Source organism: Chelonia mydas, chromosome 2 (assembly GCF_015237465.2).
Source record: "Chelonia mydas isolate rCheMyd1 chromosome 2, rCheMyd1.pri.v2, whole genome shotgun sequence".
Taxonomy (NCBI): Eukaryota; Metazoa; Chordata; order Testudines; family Cheloniidae; genus Chelonia; species Chelonia mydas.
This window is the reverse complement of record NC_057850.1, coordinates 32,165,342-32,181,294: the sequence shown is the minus strand read 5'-3', so window position 1 is coordinate 32,181,294 and position 15,953 is coordinate 32,165,342. Positions and strand designations below refer to the sequence as shown.

At 40.6% G+C, this 15,953-nt stretch overlaps 1 protein-coding gene across 1 annotated transcript in view; it reads left to right on the top strand.

The window, feature by feature from the left end:
• EMC2 (ER membrane protein complex subunit 2) overlaps positions 1-15,953 on the top strand; it is a 44,400-nt gene that overhangs the window by 10,491 nt on the left and 17,956 nt on the right. Inside the window, 1 exon segment of the mRNA XM_043539178.1 lies at positions 4,702-4,759. Coding sequence (XP_043395113.1) covers positions 4,702-4,759 — 58 coding nt within the window.

Sequence of the window (15,953 nt, the reverse complement as noted above, 5' to 3'; positions counted from 1 at the left end):
GAACTGCGCGCAGTATTCAAGGTGTGGGCGTACTCTGGATTTATATTGTGGCATTATGATATTTTCTGTTTCATTATCTATTCCTTTCCTAATGCTTCTGTTAGCTTTTTTGACTGTCGCTGCACATTGCGCAGATGTTTTGAGAGAATTATTTGGACTCCAAGATTTTTCTTAAGTGACACTAGCTAATTTAGATCCAATCATTTTGTATGTATAATTGGGATTATTTTTTCCAGTGTGCACTACTTTGCACTTTTCAACATTGAATTTCATCTGCCATTTTGTTGCACAGTGTCCAACTGACCGTTTATTCCTATCCTGTTTCCTATCTTTTAACCAGTTACTGATGCATGAGAGAATCTTCCTTCTTATCCTATGATTGCTTAATTTGTTTAAAAGCCTTTAGTAATGGACCTTGTCAAAAGCTTTCTGAAAGTCCAAATACACTGTATCAACTGGATCACCCTTATCCACGTGCTTGTGGACTCCATCAAGGAGTTACTGGATTGGTGAGGCATGATTTCCCTTTACAAAAGCCATTTTGACTCTTCCCCCAACATACTGTGTTTGTTTATGTGTTTTATAATCTTGTTGTTTATTACAGTTTCAAATAATTTGATGGGTATTGAAGTTAGGCTTACCAGCCTGTAATTGCCAGGACCGCTTCTGGAGCCTTTTCTAAAAACATAGCTACATTAGCTATCCTCCAGTCATGTGGTATGGAGCCTGATTTAAACAATAGGTTACATTCCAGTTAATATATCTGCAAGTTCATATTTGAGTTCCTTCAGAACTCTTGGGTGAGTACCGTCTGGTCCTGGTGCTATATAATTTATCAGTTTGGTCCAAAACTTCCTGTATTGACACCTCAGTCTGGTACAGTTGCTCAGATTTGTCACTTAAAAAGAATGACTTGGGTATAGAGCTCTCCCCTATGTCCTGTGCAGTAAAGAATGATGCAAAGAATTCATTTAACTTCTGTGCAATGGCCTTCTCTTCCTTTAGTGTTCCTTTAGAACCTTCCAGTGACCCACTGACTGTTTGGAAGGCTTCCTGCTTCTGATGTACTTAAAAACATATTTGTGTCTTGTTAGTTGCTCTTTCGATTCTTTTTTGACCTGCCTTGTTATCTTTTTCAGTTGACTTGCCAGAGTTTATGCTCCTTTCTATTACTCTCAATAGGATTTGATGTCCAATTTTTATAGGATGTCTTTTTGCCTCTAACTGCCTCTTTTACTCTGCTGGTTAGCCCTGGAGGCATTTTTTGGTCCTCTTACTAGTTTTCTTCATTGTGTTTTTTTTAATTTGGGATCTACAATTGGTCTGAGCCTCCATTATGGCATTTTTAAATTGTCTTTGTGCAGTTTGCAGGCATTTCACCCTTGTGACTATTCCTTTTAGTTTCCATTTAACTAGCTTCCTTATTTCTGTGGAGTTCCCCCCTTTTTGAAGTTAAATGCTACAGTGATGTGTTTCTTTGTTGCTTTTCTCCTTACAAGAATGTTAAATTTAATTATATTCTTGTGCTATTACTGACCGATTCATCTATATTCACCTCCTGGACTAGATCATGTGCTCCATTTAGAACTAAATCAAGAATTGCATCTCCCATGGTGGGTTCCAGGATGAGCTTCTCCAAGAAAGTTATTTATGGTGTCTAGAAATTTTTATCTCTGCATCCCTTTTTGAGGTGACATATACCCAATCAATATGAAGATAGTTTAAATCAGCCTCTCGAATCTCCCTGAGCATTTCACAGTCCTTGTCACCATCCTAGTCAGTGTATAGTGTATTCCTGCTGCTATACTCTTACTGATCAAGCACGGAATTTCTTTCGTTAGAGATTCTGTGGTACAATTTTGATTCATTTAAGATTTTTACTTTGACGCTATGCTTTCTTTCGCACATGGTGCCACTCCCCCACCAGTGTGACCTATTCAGTCATTCCCATATATTTTGTACCCTGGTATTACCTTGTCCCGTGATTATCCTCATTCCACCAAGTTTCCATGATGCCTATTATATCAATACCCTCATTTAAGACAGGCACTCTAGTTCATCCGTTTTAGTATTTAGACTTCTAGCATTTGTACATTTTGTCAATATTCAGTTGCTTGCCTTCATGTGTTATATTTAAATGGAACTTCTTTGCTTTTGACTGTTCTTCATTAACTCCTATCTGTACTTTACCAACTTCTTTCCTGTCTTTTTTTCTAGTATATAGAATTTCCCCTTTAATAAACTCATCCCTAAGGGATGACTCTGCCCGAACCATGTGCTCCACCACACTCACTGGCTTTCCCCCAGCCCTTAATTTAAAAAATGCTCTACAACCTTTTAAATTTTACATACCAGCAGTCTGGTTCCACTTTGGTTTAGGTGAAGCCCATCCTTAATGTATTGGCTCCTTCTTTCCCCAAAGGTTCCCCAGTTCCTAATAAACTTAAAACCCTCCTCCCTACACTCTCATCTCATCCATTCATTGAGACCCTGCAGTTTTGCTTGTCTTTCTGGCCCCTGCTCATATAAGAGAAAGCATTTTAGAAAATGCTACCATGGAGGTCCTGGACTTCAATGTCTTATCTAGCAGCCTAAATTTGGCGACTGGGACTTCTGTCTTACCTTTCCCTATGTCACTGGTGCCTACATGTACCATGACCACCAGCTCCTTCCAATCACTACATATAAGCCTGTCTAGAGGCCTTGTGAGATCTGCAACCGTCGCACCTAGCAAGCAGTTTACAATGTGTTTCTTCAAGTCATCACAAACTCAACTATCTATATTTCTAATAATCATATATCCTCCATTACTGTTATCTCTTTCTTCTTAATAATTGGGGCTCCCTTCCCTGGAGGAGTATCCTAAGTGCAAGAAGATGCCATGACATCAAGTGGAAAGAGGTTCCCAACTATGATGATGGTTTCCGTCCATTCCAGCCTGTTGCCCTCCTTCCATGAGACGTTCATCCGCCTTAATACCACAGATTCTGTCAGATTGGAGGTGGGATTGTTCTATTATGTCCCTGAAAGTCTCATCTATGTACCTCTCTGTTCCCTGTAACTCCTCTAGTTCAGCCACTCTGGCCTCAGAAGCCTGGATTGTTTCTCTGAGGGCCCCAGAACTGTTTGTACTGCATGCACACACATGCTACCTGCCCACAAGGCAGGTAATCATACATGCTGCTTTCAGTGCAATAAACTGGGTAACCCTGCACTCTGCTGCTGGACTTTTGCTTGCATTATTTTTACTCTTTCAGGGTTTTGTGTGTGTGTTACTGGCCTAAGTTTAAACTGTTTAAGTCTATGTGCCTCTTGCTTGCGCGCTCTCTCTCCTCTCCTGTTCACTAGCTCCTCTGGTTGCTTAGGAGTTGTCTTTTAAAACCCCTGCTGTCCCTGAGTTCTCTGCCCCGTCTTCAAGGGATTCTAAAAGGATTAGTGATCAAAGGATGGCAGTCTGGAGTCACACCACACCACACTATAATCTTTAATCAAGCAAGCACATGGCAAGCAAGCAAATGTAAATGTGGAGGATGACAATTTAGGGTCGTCATGGGCTGGCAACCTGGAATGGTTCAGCAGGGGAATGGAGTTCAACCAGCAGTTTTCCAAAACTGACAATATAGGTGCTCAAGCTAATGCCTTAGAGAGGTGGGATCACCTTGTGTTGCTCAACAGTAACATCTAGCTGTCCTCAATAGCAGCAGATCATAGTGATGAGTCTTGAGTGATAAGAACATCCCCTACTGGAATGGAGAATAATGTGTTGCGTCAAACAGCTGGGCCTGTAGCCATTCTATTTAGGTTTGTAAAGACCCTGTAGAAAACTGATAAAGTATTAAGTAGTATGGAGATTTGAAGAAGTCAAATAGAGCCCTCACCATGTAGTTGTAATACAGTATCTACATAGCTACACTGTGTATAAAACCAGCTCAAGCTATTAAATGGGCTGGATAAAATGACGACTGTTTCTCAGAGATGGTTTAAGACAGTAGAGATATTCATTGCAGCAACATGGGTTAACTTATTTGTATATTTCTAGTAGCAGAATTATAGTGGAGTAAATCTGTGTTGTTCTGGTGACTGGAAGGGCTTAATCTAATCTTTGCAATAGACTAGGAGTATGTGTGGTACCTGCGATAGCCTCACAATCCATTATATTCTGCTGCTTATATTTTACACCAGCATAAGAGAAACTTTAAATCCAAAATGAGACTCTCTGGAGCTTTGAAATACCACTGCTGTAATGGAGTAGCAAGTCTCTTGTTTTGGGTGGTCTTTAAAATGGCTGTGTGCGCTTGTGGTGGGGGAGAGGGAGAATAAAGGGCCTTCTAGGAAACTTAAAAGGTAGAATGAAGAAACAAAGGGCATATAAAATACATGCCCTGCTTCTGGTGCAATCTAAATAATATCCCACTAAGAACTGCAATTTATTTTTCCGTTTATTTGGTGAAACCCAATGCTGCCATCCGTAGTCAAGACTTCCTTGATAGGAGTTTTGCTTGAGTAAACGTTTATGTACAGATAGTAAAATTCAGTGACTGGTACACATTTTCCTTTGCAGCTATATAAGGTTAGCACAATACCAAGTATAGAAAATGCTATAATGTTGTTACCTAATTACGGAGCCAATCAAAAACTTTTTAACCAAACAATTGAGCTGCTTCAGCATTTTCTAGAATTCACCTCTATTTCTTTAAATAGGTACGATGATGCCCTGCAGCTATATGACAGAATTTTACAAGAAGATTCAACCAATACAGTAAGTTAAATGTTTTCCCTGGAAATAATATTGTTTTAATTTGTACTAAACCTTTGCTAATATAAGCGTAGTGAAATCATTGGGTAATTGAGAAATCATTTTTTAAAACTTCCTAGTGTAATATTCTAGCATTTATTTGTTTTCAGAATTATTTAATTTCCTTTCATCAAAAGGATTCATGGTTGCATTTTCTTTTACGTAAGTTGAATTTTGAGAGCCTATCACTGTAAATGATAGTCCTGTTTGACCTCAGTGGGTATGTTTACACTGCGGCTGGCAGCAAGCCTCCCAGCCTAGGTAGACAGACTCACGCTAGTGTGCTAAAGCTAGCAGTGTGGACATTGTGGATTGGGCTGGAGCTCAGGCTGTCAAGCAGTCCTGTTGGTGGCAATCCAGTACTAGATGGTAGATAGACTAAAACTAGTCTCTTATATCTCTCCTATCCCTACCTTCTGTTAATCTGATTTTGAAAATAAAAATATGTTCTGTAAATGTTTGAATTGCACAATACCTTTCTCAGTTTAATAGCTGGAAGGCTATAAACTTGCTCTTGAGTCAAACTGCGATTCACTGTACAGTGTGCCCATTTTAAAAAATCACTGTGCAGAGATTTTGGGCTCCTGGCATCATCCATGCGGACGACACTTGCAGTCCTGCAATGCTATGTGTTCTTAAGTATTGCTTCAGTGCTGATTTTGGAATTACTTTGAAGGAGTTTCTTGTTTGAGACTTTATCTTGCCACCTGATATGCAAAATAGTTTGAAGGTGCAAATGATTAACTTTTTCCAGAGCTACCATGCTGGCAGCAGCTCATCTGTGTCTCAGCTGTTGGATAAAGTTGGAAATTACCATGATATGGTAAAGGTAGGCTTGGGTCTTTTGTGTGGCAGTTGACTGATTCCAGTTCCTGTTATAATGCATTAAAAAGGGTAGGCAGTATGCCTTTTTAATTTGGTAATGATTTCTTGTTTCTTCTTATTTTTATATTAGTAAACTTCTCTAGGTATTCTTAGGACTTAATTCTATCCTGTGGTTTTGTTGGTTTTTTTTTTTTTAAATCCGCATTGGTGCATGACAGTGGTTTGAGCATTAGTGATAGCACCTGTGTATCTTGTGAGCTCTGAGAAAAATTTGATTCTTTAGATTGATAAAATTGCGCTTACTAGCTTCAAGCATCAATTACATTAAACTAGTCTTTGCAAAATTTACCCATTTTCCTGGGCTAAATAGTTTGTGTGTTCTTTTTTTGGATAGACAAGTAAAATATCGCTAGTCCTGTCTTATTAGTAGGTCATTCCTCAGTCATCTTGGAGGCTTTCACAGGAGTTTTGCAAAGTTGAATCAAAAACTTAAATCCTCCTAATAAGTAGGTTAAAGGCATATTAAAGGATATTTCTAAAATGAAATCACCCTTTCTTTTGTTTTGTGGATCCCCTAAATCCAGATGCCCTGCAACTGGTGGCATCTACTCAATGGGATGCCTTAGCACAGTCTCTGCTGATATTTCATTCCTTAATAGTCTGGAAAGCAGAGCCTGTATATTAGAAATAATATATGTGATGTCCTCCTCCATCACTGAATATTGTATGTTTCAACATTTGTGTGGACTATAAAATATTTTATTTTTTTAAAAAATGCCAACATTTTAGGGCTTGAGGGGAACCTGGCTTGCAACATCTTTGTAGATGGGCTTTCATTTTGAGTGCTGTTCTGTAAGGATTTGATAGTAGTATGGTGCATGCCTTGACATCATGTGGAATGGGAACTGCAGTTGCACAGGATTTGAATTTTACGGACTTGAAAAAAAGAAAGTATTTGAACAGTAGCAATGTCCTGCCATGTCATTTAAGATATTTGGGACATTTCAGCGTTTAAGTGCTTTTCCTCCCCTCTCCCCCCACGAATAGAGTTGAACACTTCATAAATACCACTGAATGTATATAGGGGCTTTCTAACCTACAGGCCATTATTTCCTCTTCATATTTTTCTAATGCTTAACACAACATTTCCCCTCCCATCCTCTCCAGTAGTACCCACAATGTCCTGCCATAAACAAAAGAAGGCACAGCTCTTGGCCAGAACAGCTTATACTCTTACACTGGGGACTTCTTTAATATGAAAGGATGATGGCTATTTCATATTCAAAATGTATAGCTAGTAAGATAACCCAAAAGGGCAATACTAAATTATATGTTGTCACATAGTCTTGGCTCCCATTGTTAGTGTTTATTTAGTCACCGATCAGGCAAATACTATTACATATTAAGTAACTTTATATACTATTACTATTACTTAAGTTTACACATAAGTCCCATTGAAGTCATTGTGACTGTCTGTACATAGATACTCAAGTGTATTAGTGTTTGTAGGGTTTAGGTAGTAGTCAGTAACTGGATCTTGCATGCAGCAAAGCTCATTGGTCTCTTGGCTTAGCATTGTACATCACTGTGTTTACAAAGCCTGACTTGCATCCACTTCGGTATTATGATGCATCTGAGTTCCTTCACTTCCTCTCATTCCAATTTATTTTTTCCTCCATAGGTATCAAATGAAACTGTTCTCAGTGGTAAAAAAGCTGTTCTTTACTGATGAACAGGCAAGAAAAAAAGCTTGATGGGAAGCCATTTTGCATAGTTATACATTCTTTCTCCTCCTTGAATTGCAACTAAGTCAGACAATGTCCTTTTAACTCATAATTATTTTGTCTTCATCTCTCAGGAGGCTGGTGCCACAGAGTCCCGTGTACTCTTTCTGAAGATTTTTGTTCTTTCGGTTTTTGAAAGGCACTTACACAAGTATGATACTTTCAGGTATTCTAGACAGGCCGGAGGATTTGGAAGTCACATGTTCACCTTCAGCAATGGATTTCAAACTCCGCTAGCTTTTTTGCAATCCACTTGTTTTTCCTTGGTTTCCTATTTATGTTTAAAGGATGCACACAAACATGGGGAAACTGACTATACAGGGATAGTCTGATTAAAAATAACTCTACACCAACCACTATCAAATGCACAAAGTTGGAAAAAATACATGTAAATCATTTTTGGAAGAAATGGATCTTACATGTTATAACAAATGTAAGTAAAGGCTGTTTGTTTGAATAGCATGCTTTTACATTGATGATATCCCTGTTTTTGAGTCAGATTAAATTGTCTTTTTGCAACAATTTCTGGCTCATGAAAACTGGGCAGAATTCTGTCCAGTGGTGAAAAGAACAAAACTCCTTTAGCTTTCTCTAGAAGTCATGCTGAAACAAAGCAAAGATGCTTCTAAAGTGTAGTCACATTTTACAAGAATACGTCAGCTAGGTGTGTGTTTTGTGAGATTCTGCTGAAACTAATGGAAAATGTAGCTCCATATTTAAGATTTGGGTAGACCATAAGCCTTTTGAAGTACGTATTTTTGGCAGGTGCACTTTTCAGCTGTTTCCAAATGGCGAACATCATCTGAATCTGTGGTTTGTTGGATATTATTATTTAAATGTATAATTTTGTTTTAGTAAGGAACCATCATGCTTGATGAAATTATCTAATTGTTTTTCTCCATTAAAAATCCTAAATACATACAGACATTAATAGTGAAAGGTATAAAATATTGTAAACTGAAATATTAGAACAGGTGTGTGACATCCTGACTTTCTCAGATTCTGAAAATAGAGGAGGCTGTGCTCAATATAGAGCAGAGTTTGTGGTGGTGGTGTGTTTAAGATAACTGTAGAATAGATTGGGTCAGTCTTGCATTTGAAGAGTGAAAGTCAAATAGAAACTTTTGATAAATTGTCAGGTATTTGAATTATTTGTCATCTACCTGTTAATTATTTCCATGCATACATGTGGCTGCTGTAGGAAAATAAATGTTTCAGGGTTTTAAAAAAGTAACCATTGCTGAGTTTGTCTTGGCACTCACTTTGCCGTGTAGCAGTTTTTTCTGGTGTGCTGACACATGGAGTTGCTTAGATATATTAAACATTTTTTTCTCGTTTGGCAAGTGCTGTAAATGAAACAGACGTTTGTTCACACACAAGTCGTAAAAATCACACACTGCATGGATTGACAGTTTCAGACAACAAGTTGCTTGGGAATTGTACAAAGATTAAGAAATCATTTGTTTTTGAGATCCAGCAGATTTTTTAATTGTGGTAAATGGAATTATGAAATTAACTTCATGAAATACAAAAGTGCATCTTCATGTCAGTTTTTGTTAGATTTAAAACTTCTGAATTAAGAGAATGACCAGAAGAAGAACTCTTTGTAAGATTGACAGCTAGTCTCACTCACCAGCAGAAGCTGGTCCAATAAAAGATATTAGCTCACCTGCCTTGTCTCTAATATCCTGGGACCAACATGGCTACAACAACACAGCAAACAACTATTTTATTGGACTGTTTAAGGATGGGGGTTGATATAGGTGTTTAGTTTTGTATAAATGTAAAAGCCGCACTTAAGAACATTTCATTCTCCCTTTCAGATCTCTAGCTGGAAGAAAATTAAGCCACTCAATTTTGGAGCCATGTTAAAATTGTTTTATTTATATTACAGTAGTGACTTGAGACCAGCTGAGATTAGGATTCCACCATACTAGGCACTGAACAGACACAGAATAAGAAAAAATCTCTGCCCTGAAGAGTTAACAATCTAAGGTGTGGCTAGAATGAGAGGGGGACAGGAGCCCAGGTGGGGTGAATAGGAGCAGAGGAGGACAGAGACAGGCTGGGGACACAGGAGTAGAAGGGTCTAAAAGGGCTAAAACCCCATAATGCGGACTCACTTCTAGAACCCAAAACTGAATTTGGGAGTTCAGAGTCTCTGCAATCATCTGTTGTCAACATAGAGCTATAAAACCCAGTGGCAAAGACTGTGTGTCATTATCCTCTAGGGTGTGGTGCACACTGAAGATAATAGCTTGCTGCTGCTGTCTGTTATTGTGTTAGCTCTAATGTTAAAGGTCTGTCTGGTGGATAATATCTGAACCCTGCTGATGACTCAGGTTTGGAGTCAGTATGGTTCCAAAGAGAATTTCTATTTTTTCAGTTTAAAAAAATATTAGGAATTTGCATTTTTTTAAAAAAACTGTTAAAAGAACATTGAGGGTGCAAAGTTTAAGCACTCTAAAGTTAGGAAATGCCAGAATTAAGGTTACCTGAGCAACCTTAAATCCAGCCCCTTGTGAGTATGCATTATGATCCAGTCTTTTGGTTTTCTAGAGATGGGTTGTAAATTATTCATCCTTAACTGTTTCTATCAGAACTTTAAAAACAAATAAAATAGTGGAACACCTTTATAAAATTTTAAAAATTTGATTCTACAAAAACAAAATTTGGGGCCAGATTCAACTTTTAACCTTTTTATTTTATGAAGTATATTTTATAATGTAGTTGTTAGTATCTCCACTAACAAGTTTGAGAATATTATCACTATGTTTTGAATGGTATTCTTGTAGAGCATTTAGTAATAAACCTGATCAGAGTAAGTAGAGTCTATCAGTCTGTTTCCCCTTAGGTGCTTATATACCCTTAATTGCCATAGTTTTTGAGCATATCAGTCTTGAACATGTATATCCTCATAACACCCCTCTGAGATAGGGCAGTGTTACCCCATTTTACAGATGGGGAACAGAGAGACAGGGGTAGATCGGGGTGGGCAAACTTTTTGGCCCGAGCGCCACATCTGGGTGGGGAAATTGTATGCAAGGCCATGAATGTAGGGCTGGGGCAGGGGTGCGGGGTCTGGGTGGGGGTGCGGTGTGCAGGAAGGGGCTCAGGGCAAGTGGTTGGGGTGCAGGAGGGGGCTCGGGGTACAGCAGGGGGTTGGGAGCTCAGGGCAGGGGGTTGAGGTGAAGGAGGGGGCTCAGGGCAGGGGTTGGGGTGCAGGATCCGGCCCAGTGCCGCTTACCTCAAGTGGCTCCGGGGTGGCAGTGGCATGCAGCAGGGCTCAGGCAGGCTTCCTGCCTGTCCTGGCCCTGTGCCGCTCCTGGAAGTGGCCAGCATGTCTGGCAGTGGCTCCTGGGGGTGGGGTGGAGCAGGTGGCTCCGCCGCACACTGCCCCTTGCCTGCGGGTACCACCTCCAAAGCTCCCCATTCCCGGCCAATGGGAGCTGCAGGGGTCGATGCCTGCAGGCGAGGGCAGTGCACGGAGTCCTCTGCCCCTTCCACCTCCCCCAGGGACCGCAGGGATGTGGTTCTGGCCATTTCGGGGCGTGGCGCAGGGCCAGGGCAGGCAGGGAGCCTGCTTTAGTCCTGCTGCACCATGGGGCTGGTAATCCCCTGGGCCAGATTGAAAGCCCTGACGGGCCGTAGTTTGCCCTCCCCTGGGCTAGATCCATAAAAGGATTTAGGCATGTAATTGCTACTTTAGGCACCTAAATAAAAGAAATTAGATTTTTAAACCCTGGCTCTGCAACCACCTAAAGTCATAGGTGCTTGTGTTTCCACCAGTGAAGTCCCCAAGGTGTCTGAATTTCTGCTGATGGGCATGCGCATAGCCACCCTAGTTGTGATGCCCCATGCTACTTATCACTTTGGCTCCGGCAGTATCCTCAGAGTAAGTGTTCCCCCCCATCTTGCTTGCAGGCCCAATCTGCTAAGCATTCTCAGAGGCTAAGAACATGCCTACTGGATTGGGCCCCACACGAAACACAGAGGACTAGGGTGTGTTGGTGCTTTTCTTATGCCGTAGAGCCCGGTGGTAAGGGCATTCATCAAGCATGTGGGAGATCTGGATTCAAATCTCTGCTCGGAATCAGGTGAAGTGGAGATTTGAAGCACAGTGGGTCTCCCACATCCTCCGTGAGTGCTCAGACCAATGAGCTATACAGTATAAGAGGGCAGACCACCACCACCACCTGATCATCATCCTTTTTTTGTGAGGAAGTGCTGACCTGCTCAGGCACCTAATGTCAGGAGAGAATTCATAGCTCTGAATCCAGCCCAGAGTTAGCTGCCTATTCCCTTCCAGAGGCAGGGCTTGGGCCCCACCCCTCTCCTTCCATTTCCTATTAGCTAGCTTAAGCAGCTCCCTGCTCAGCATGCAGGTTTCTTTGAATCTTGTTCCTAGCCACCTAACTCTCCCTATTCAATGCATGGGGAGCTTGGGTGCCTAACTTGGGGCTGAGGATTCCACTGGGCAACAAGGCTCCTGAAGTTAGGCATTGCAATGCTGAGCCTAAATCCCCTTTGTGGATCTAGCATTAAACAACTTGCCCAAGGTCACACATAGTCTGTGATGGAGCAGAGAACTGAACCTGGATGTCTCAAGACCCGGACTAGCACTCTAAACATGGGACTAACCTTCCACTCTAGGTTTCCTCTTAACTTTCCTCTTATTCTTCAGCTCAGCTAATCAGAAGATTAAATTAGATAGACAGTGGGGCTGTATCTTCTAGCAACAGCTATGCTCCAGTGAAGAAGGCTGCATTTGACCAGAAGTCCAGCCTTAACCCTACCTAAGGGAACAATAAGAAGTCTGTGTTTGGGTAGAATTTCCACATTATTCTTGACATTTTCTATACTCTCGGCCCTCTTCAGCAAGTTATTTGCAAATGTGTCTAACTTTAAGCATGAGTAGTTCCATTGACTTCACTGGGACTACTTGTGCACGTAAGTACCTTGCTGAATCAGGGCCTAAACAGGGTATTTCCATCGAAACACAGGGTTCTGATTTGGTCCCAGACCAGCCAGGATTTTAAAAATAAACTCCACTAACAGCTTGGTTGCATGTTCATGGAAGCAGTACATGGATTTGACCATGTACGTTTACACTTGTCTGCCCCATTTTGCTGGGAGGTAGCTGAATTCTGCACAAGCTGGATGTAGTTGATGTTCTGTGGGAACCCAGGTACTATGCTGCATCCTTAGGATCTCAAGGCTATGGATAACTTCAACAAAAAGCAGGTGTATATTGCCTTCAATAGCTAGTGCAAACACAGCCTCTGTTCAGTCCTCAGATTGCCTCCCACTCCCAACAAGCACAGCTACCGTCTTGTTTGTTTGAATCACAGCTGCTTCACTTCCATCCAGATCCGTACTTCTGTCAGACACGGAGAGTAATGAGACTGTAGAATCTGGGTGTCATAGATCTAAGTAGGGTTGCCAGTTTTGGTTGGCCATATTCCTGAAGGCTTCATCACACCATATAATCTTTAATTAAAGATTAATCTTTAATTCCTGGAGACTCCAGGACAATCCTGGAGAGTTGGCAACCATAGATCTAAGGATCATCAGCATGTTGATAATGCTGCAGCCTAAAATGCTCTCTGCCTCCCTTAGTGGCTTTACATACTTTGCAACAGGAGGAGGTAAGGTGGGATCCTGAGGGTGCCTTTGTGGAGGAGCAGCAGTTGTCCAACAGTGTGCTCTGAGGGAAAGGAGCAAATCTACTGAAGAGCCATTCCAACTAGCCTGGTGGGGGTGGGGGGTGGCATTTAGTAACATCTGTAGAATTCTTGTTCTCCCTTACTTCTGCCTTGTTTTTTGCGGTTTGAAGAAAATGATCTGGTCTTTAGTTTCAGAAGGTTACTATCCCTTTTATAAAAATGAATTTGACCATGGATAAAAACAAAAAATATTCTTGATTTTTGCTTTGAAGAATTTCATTACTTTTATAGTTCACAAAATTAAATTTTCTGTAACATTGAAACCAGTTACACAAAATGTGGAACTGTTCCTTCATGTAAGAGAGTCAGTAACTGCAAATCCATCTCCTGGTAATATCTCCTTCCAACCATGAAATTTAGAACGATCTCAGACTCTCTGTTGGTATGTTTTTACTAATCAAATGCAGAAGTTGATAAATGCTCAAATCCTCACTTCACTTTTAGTCTACTAAATGCTAATTAAAAAGAATCATGACAAATGGAGGATTAGTTCTTGAACCAGAGTGGGGATTATTAGTTTTTAAAAGAAATATCTTGGAAAGGTTCATTGTTTAATAAAGAAATATGTGACATTCTAAAGCACCTTAGCCCATATGATACTGATTATAGTATGTGTTTCTTAAACATGACATATTTCTTTCCATTAAAATGTTGGCTTCACAGAGTTAGTCAATAGCTGCTCCAGTGTTTTGTTTTAAACTCTGAGAAATTGATAGGGGGAATTCTATGTCATAGGTTCTGCATGGTCAAGCAACATAGATTTCGTTTCAATGGCAGACATTTTCGTCCTGTTCCTGGAATTCTTTTTTAGTTGGAAAGGAAAAAATAGCCATTTGTATGTCAAACTTGTTCTTATCTTTTTTGCTGAGATATAAAGAATGTGAAGTACTTTTTCAGGTAAATTCAAACTTGCCTATAGGGGTGTCAGCTTGTATTTTTCTACTTCCATAGCTGCTCTCATTTTTAGAATACTTATAATCATAGTATATTTTTGAGATTGCATTGTTATTAAAATTTAGTTTCTCTTGGGGCAGTTTTGGGTGAACATGTATTGTGAAATACTGAAAACCCAAATTTGAATTAACTAAGTGAGATTTGTAGATTCATTATTTTTTCACCAGCGTTTACCTTTCTTAAATCTATTGGGTTTTACTTTCCCTAGCTAAAATACTGCCTAAAATGCATGATAATTATAAACTGTCTGTATAACCACTTCCACTGAGGATGGTATTCAGTTGGATGTGTGGAACAAATAAATGTCAAGTCTTTTAGAATATAACTGCTATTTTTCCCTTGTATGCAAAAGTACCATTAATAGCTTTTGTCTGTCAAGTTGCATCTAAGTTATATCTTTCAACGTCATACATGCAAAAACAGAGAATCTTGCTAATAGTGTAAATAATAATTACTTATCTGTCTTCAACCCATTATTAAATGACCTCATGACATCTGGGAGATAAAGGAATACAGTAACTCCTCACTTAATATTGTAGTTATGTTCCTGAAAAATGCTACTTTAAGCAAAATGATGTTAAGCGAATCCAGTTTCCCCATAAGAATTAATGTAAATGGGGGGGATTAGATTCCAGGGAAATATTTTTCACCAGACAAGACTATAAAATATTTACATAGTATAAGTTATACATAGTATAAGTTTTAAACAAACAATTTAATACTGTACAAGCTATGATTGTGAAGCTTGGTTGAGGTGGTGGAGTCAGAGTGTGGGATATTTCCCAAGGAATGCCTTACTGCTAAATGATGAACTAACAGTCGGCTGAGCCATCAAGGGTTAACACGTTTAATTTAGCCTCATACTCTATAAGGCAGCATGAACGGAGGGAGGAGACACAATAGACCCGTGGCAGTGGCTGCAAACATTCCCTGTGGAAACTGAACTCTGATGATGATCCCACGCTATCCCACTGGAGTGCACCACTCCCTCCACTTTCCAAAGTGCCGGGGTGGGGGGACGGGGCGTGTGTGTGTGTGAGAGACGCGCGGATTTCCCCTTTAGTATACTGACGCCACTCTAAGTACACTGCCTTTTTAAGTAGATCAGCAAGTTGAGACAGCAGCTGCTGCCAGCAAGTTCCCTCCAACCTGAGCCCTATCCTGTCCTCCGCTGCTCTGTGGAGACAGGGTGCAGGAGCGGGGGAGGGGTACACTCTGACATCAGCACCCCTCTTCCCCCCCACTGCCTGCACAGCAAGCAGGAGGCTCCCAGGAGCAGCTCCAAGGCAGAGGGCAGAAGCAGCACACAGCAGTGCGGGGAGGGACACCTGAACTGCACAGCAATTGATAGCCTGCTGGGTGGCTGCCACACAGGGAACTTAGGGGGGCTGCTGGCCCACCCTTGTTCCTAGCCCCCACCAGCTAGCTCCAATGGGCTGCTCTTTCTGCAAGCAGTGGACAAAGCAAGTGGCTGCCAAACAACGTTACAAGGGAGCATTGCACAAATTTAAATGAGCATGTTCTCTAATTGATCAGCAATGTAACAATGAAACAACATTAACCGGATCACGTTAAGTGAGGAGTTACTGTATAATTCCCATTTCACAGAGGGCCAAACTGAGGCACAGAATGACTTGCTGCTCAAGGTTGCAGCAGGAGTATAAGTCAGAATGAGGATTAGAACACAGTATTGCCCAAGATTACGATTTTCATGTAAGTCTTGTGATACCGGTGTTTTTTTCTTAAGGCCCGAGCTGTTAGTCTTGTTGATTTACATGAGGATTTCAGCTTTTTTTGGTAAACTTTCTAGCCCTCATGGTTGCAGAGAAAAGGTTGAAAACATGACCTGAGTGCATTCTAAACGCTCTT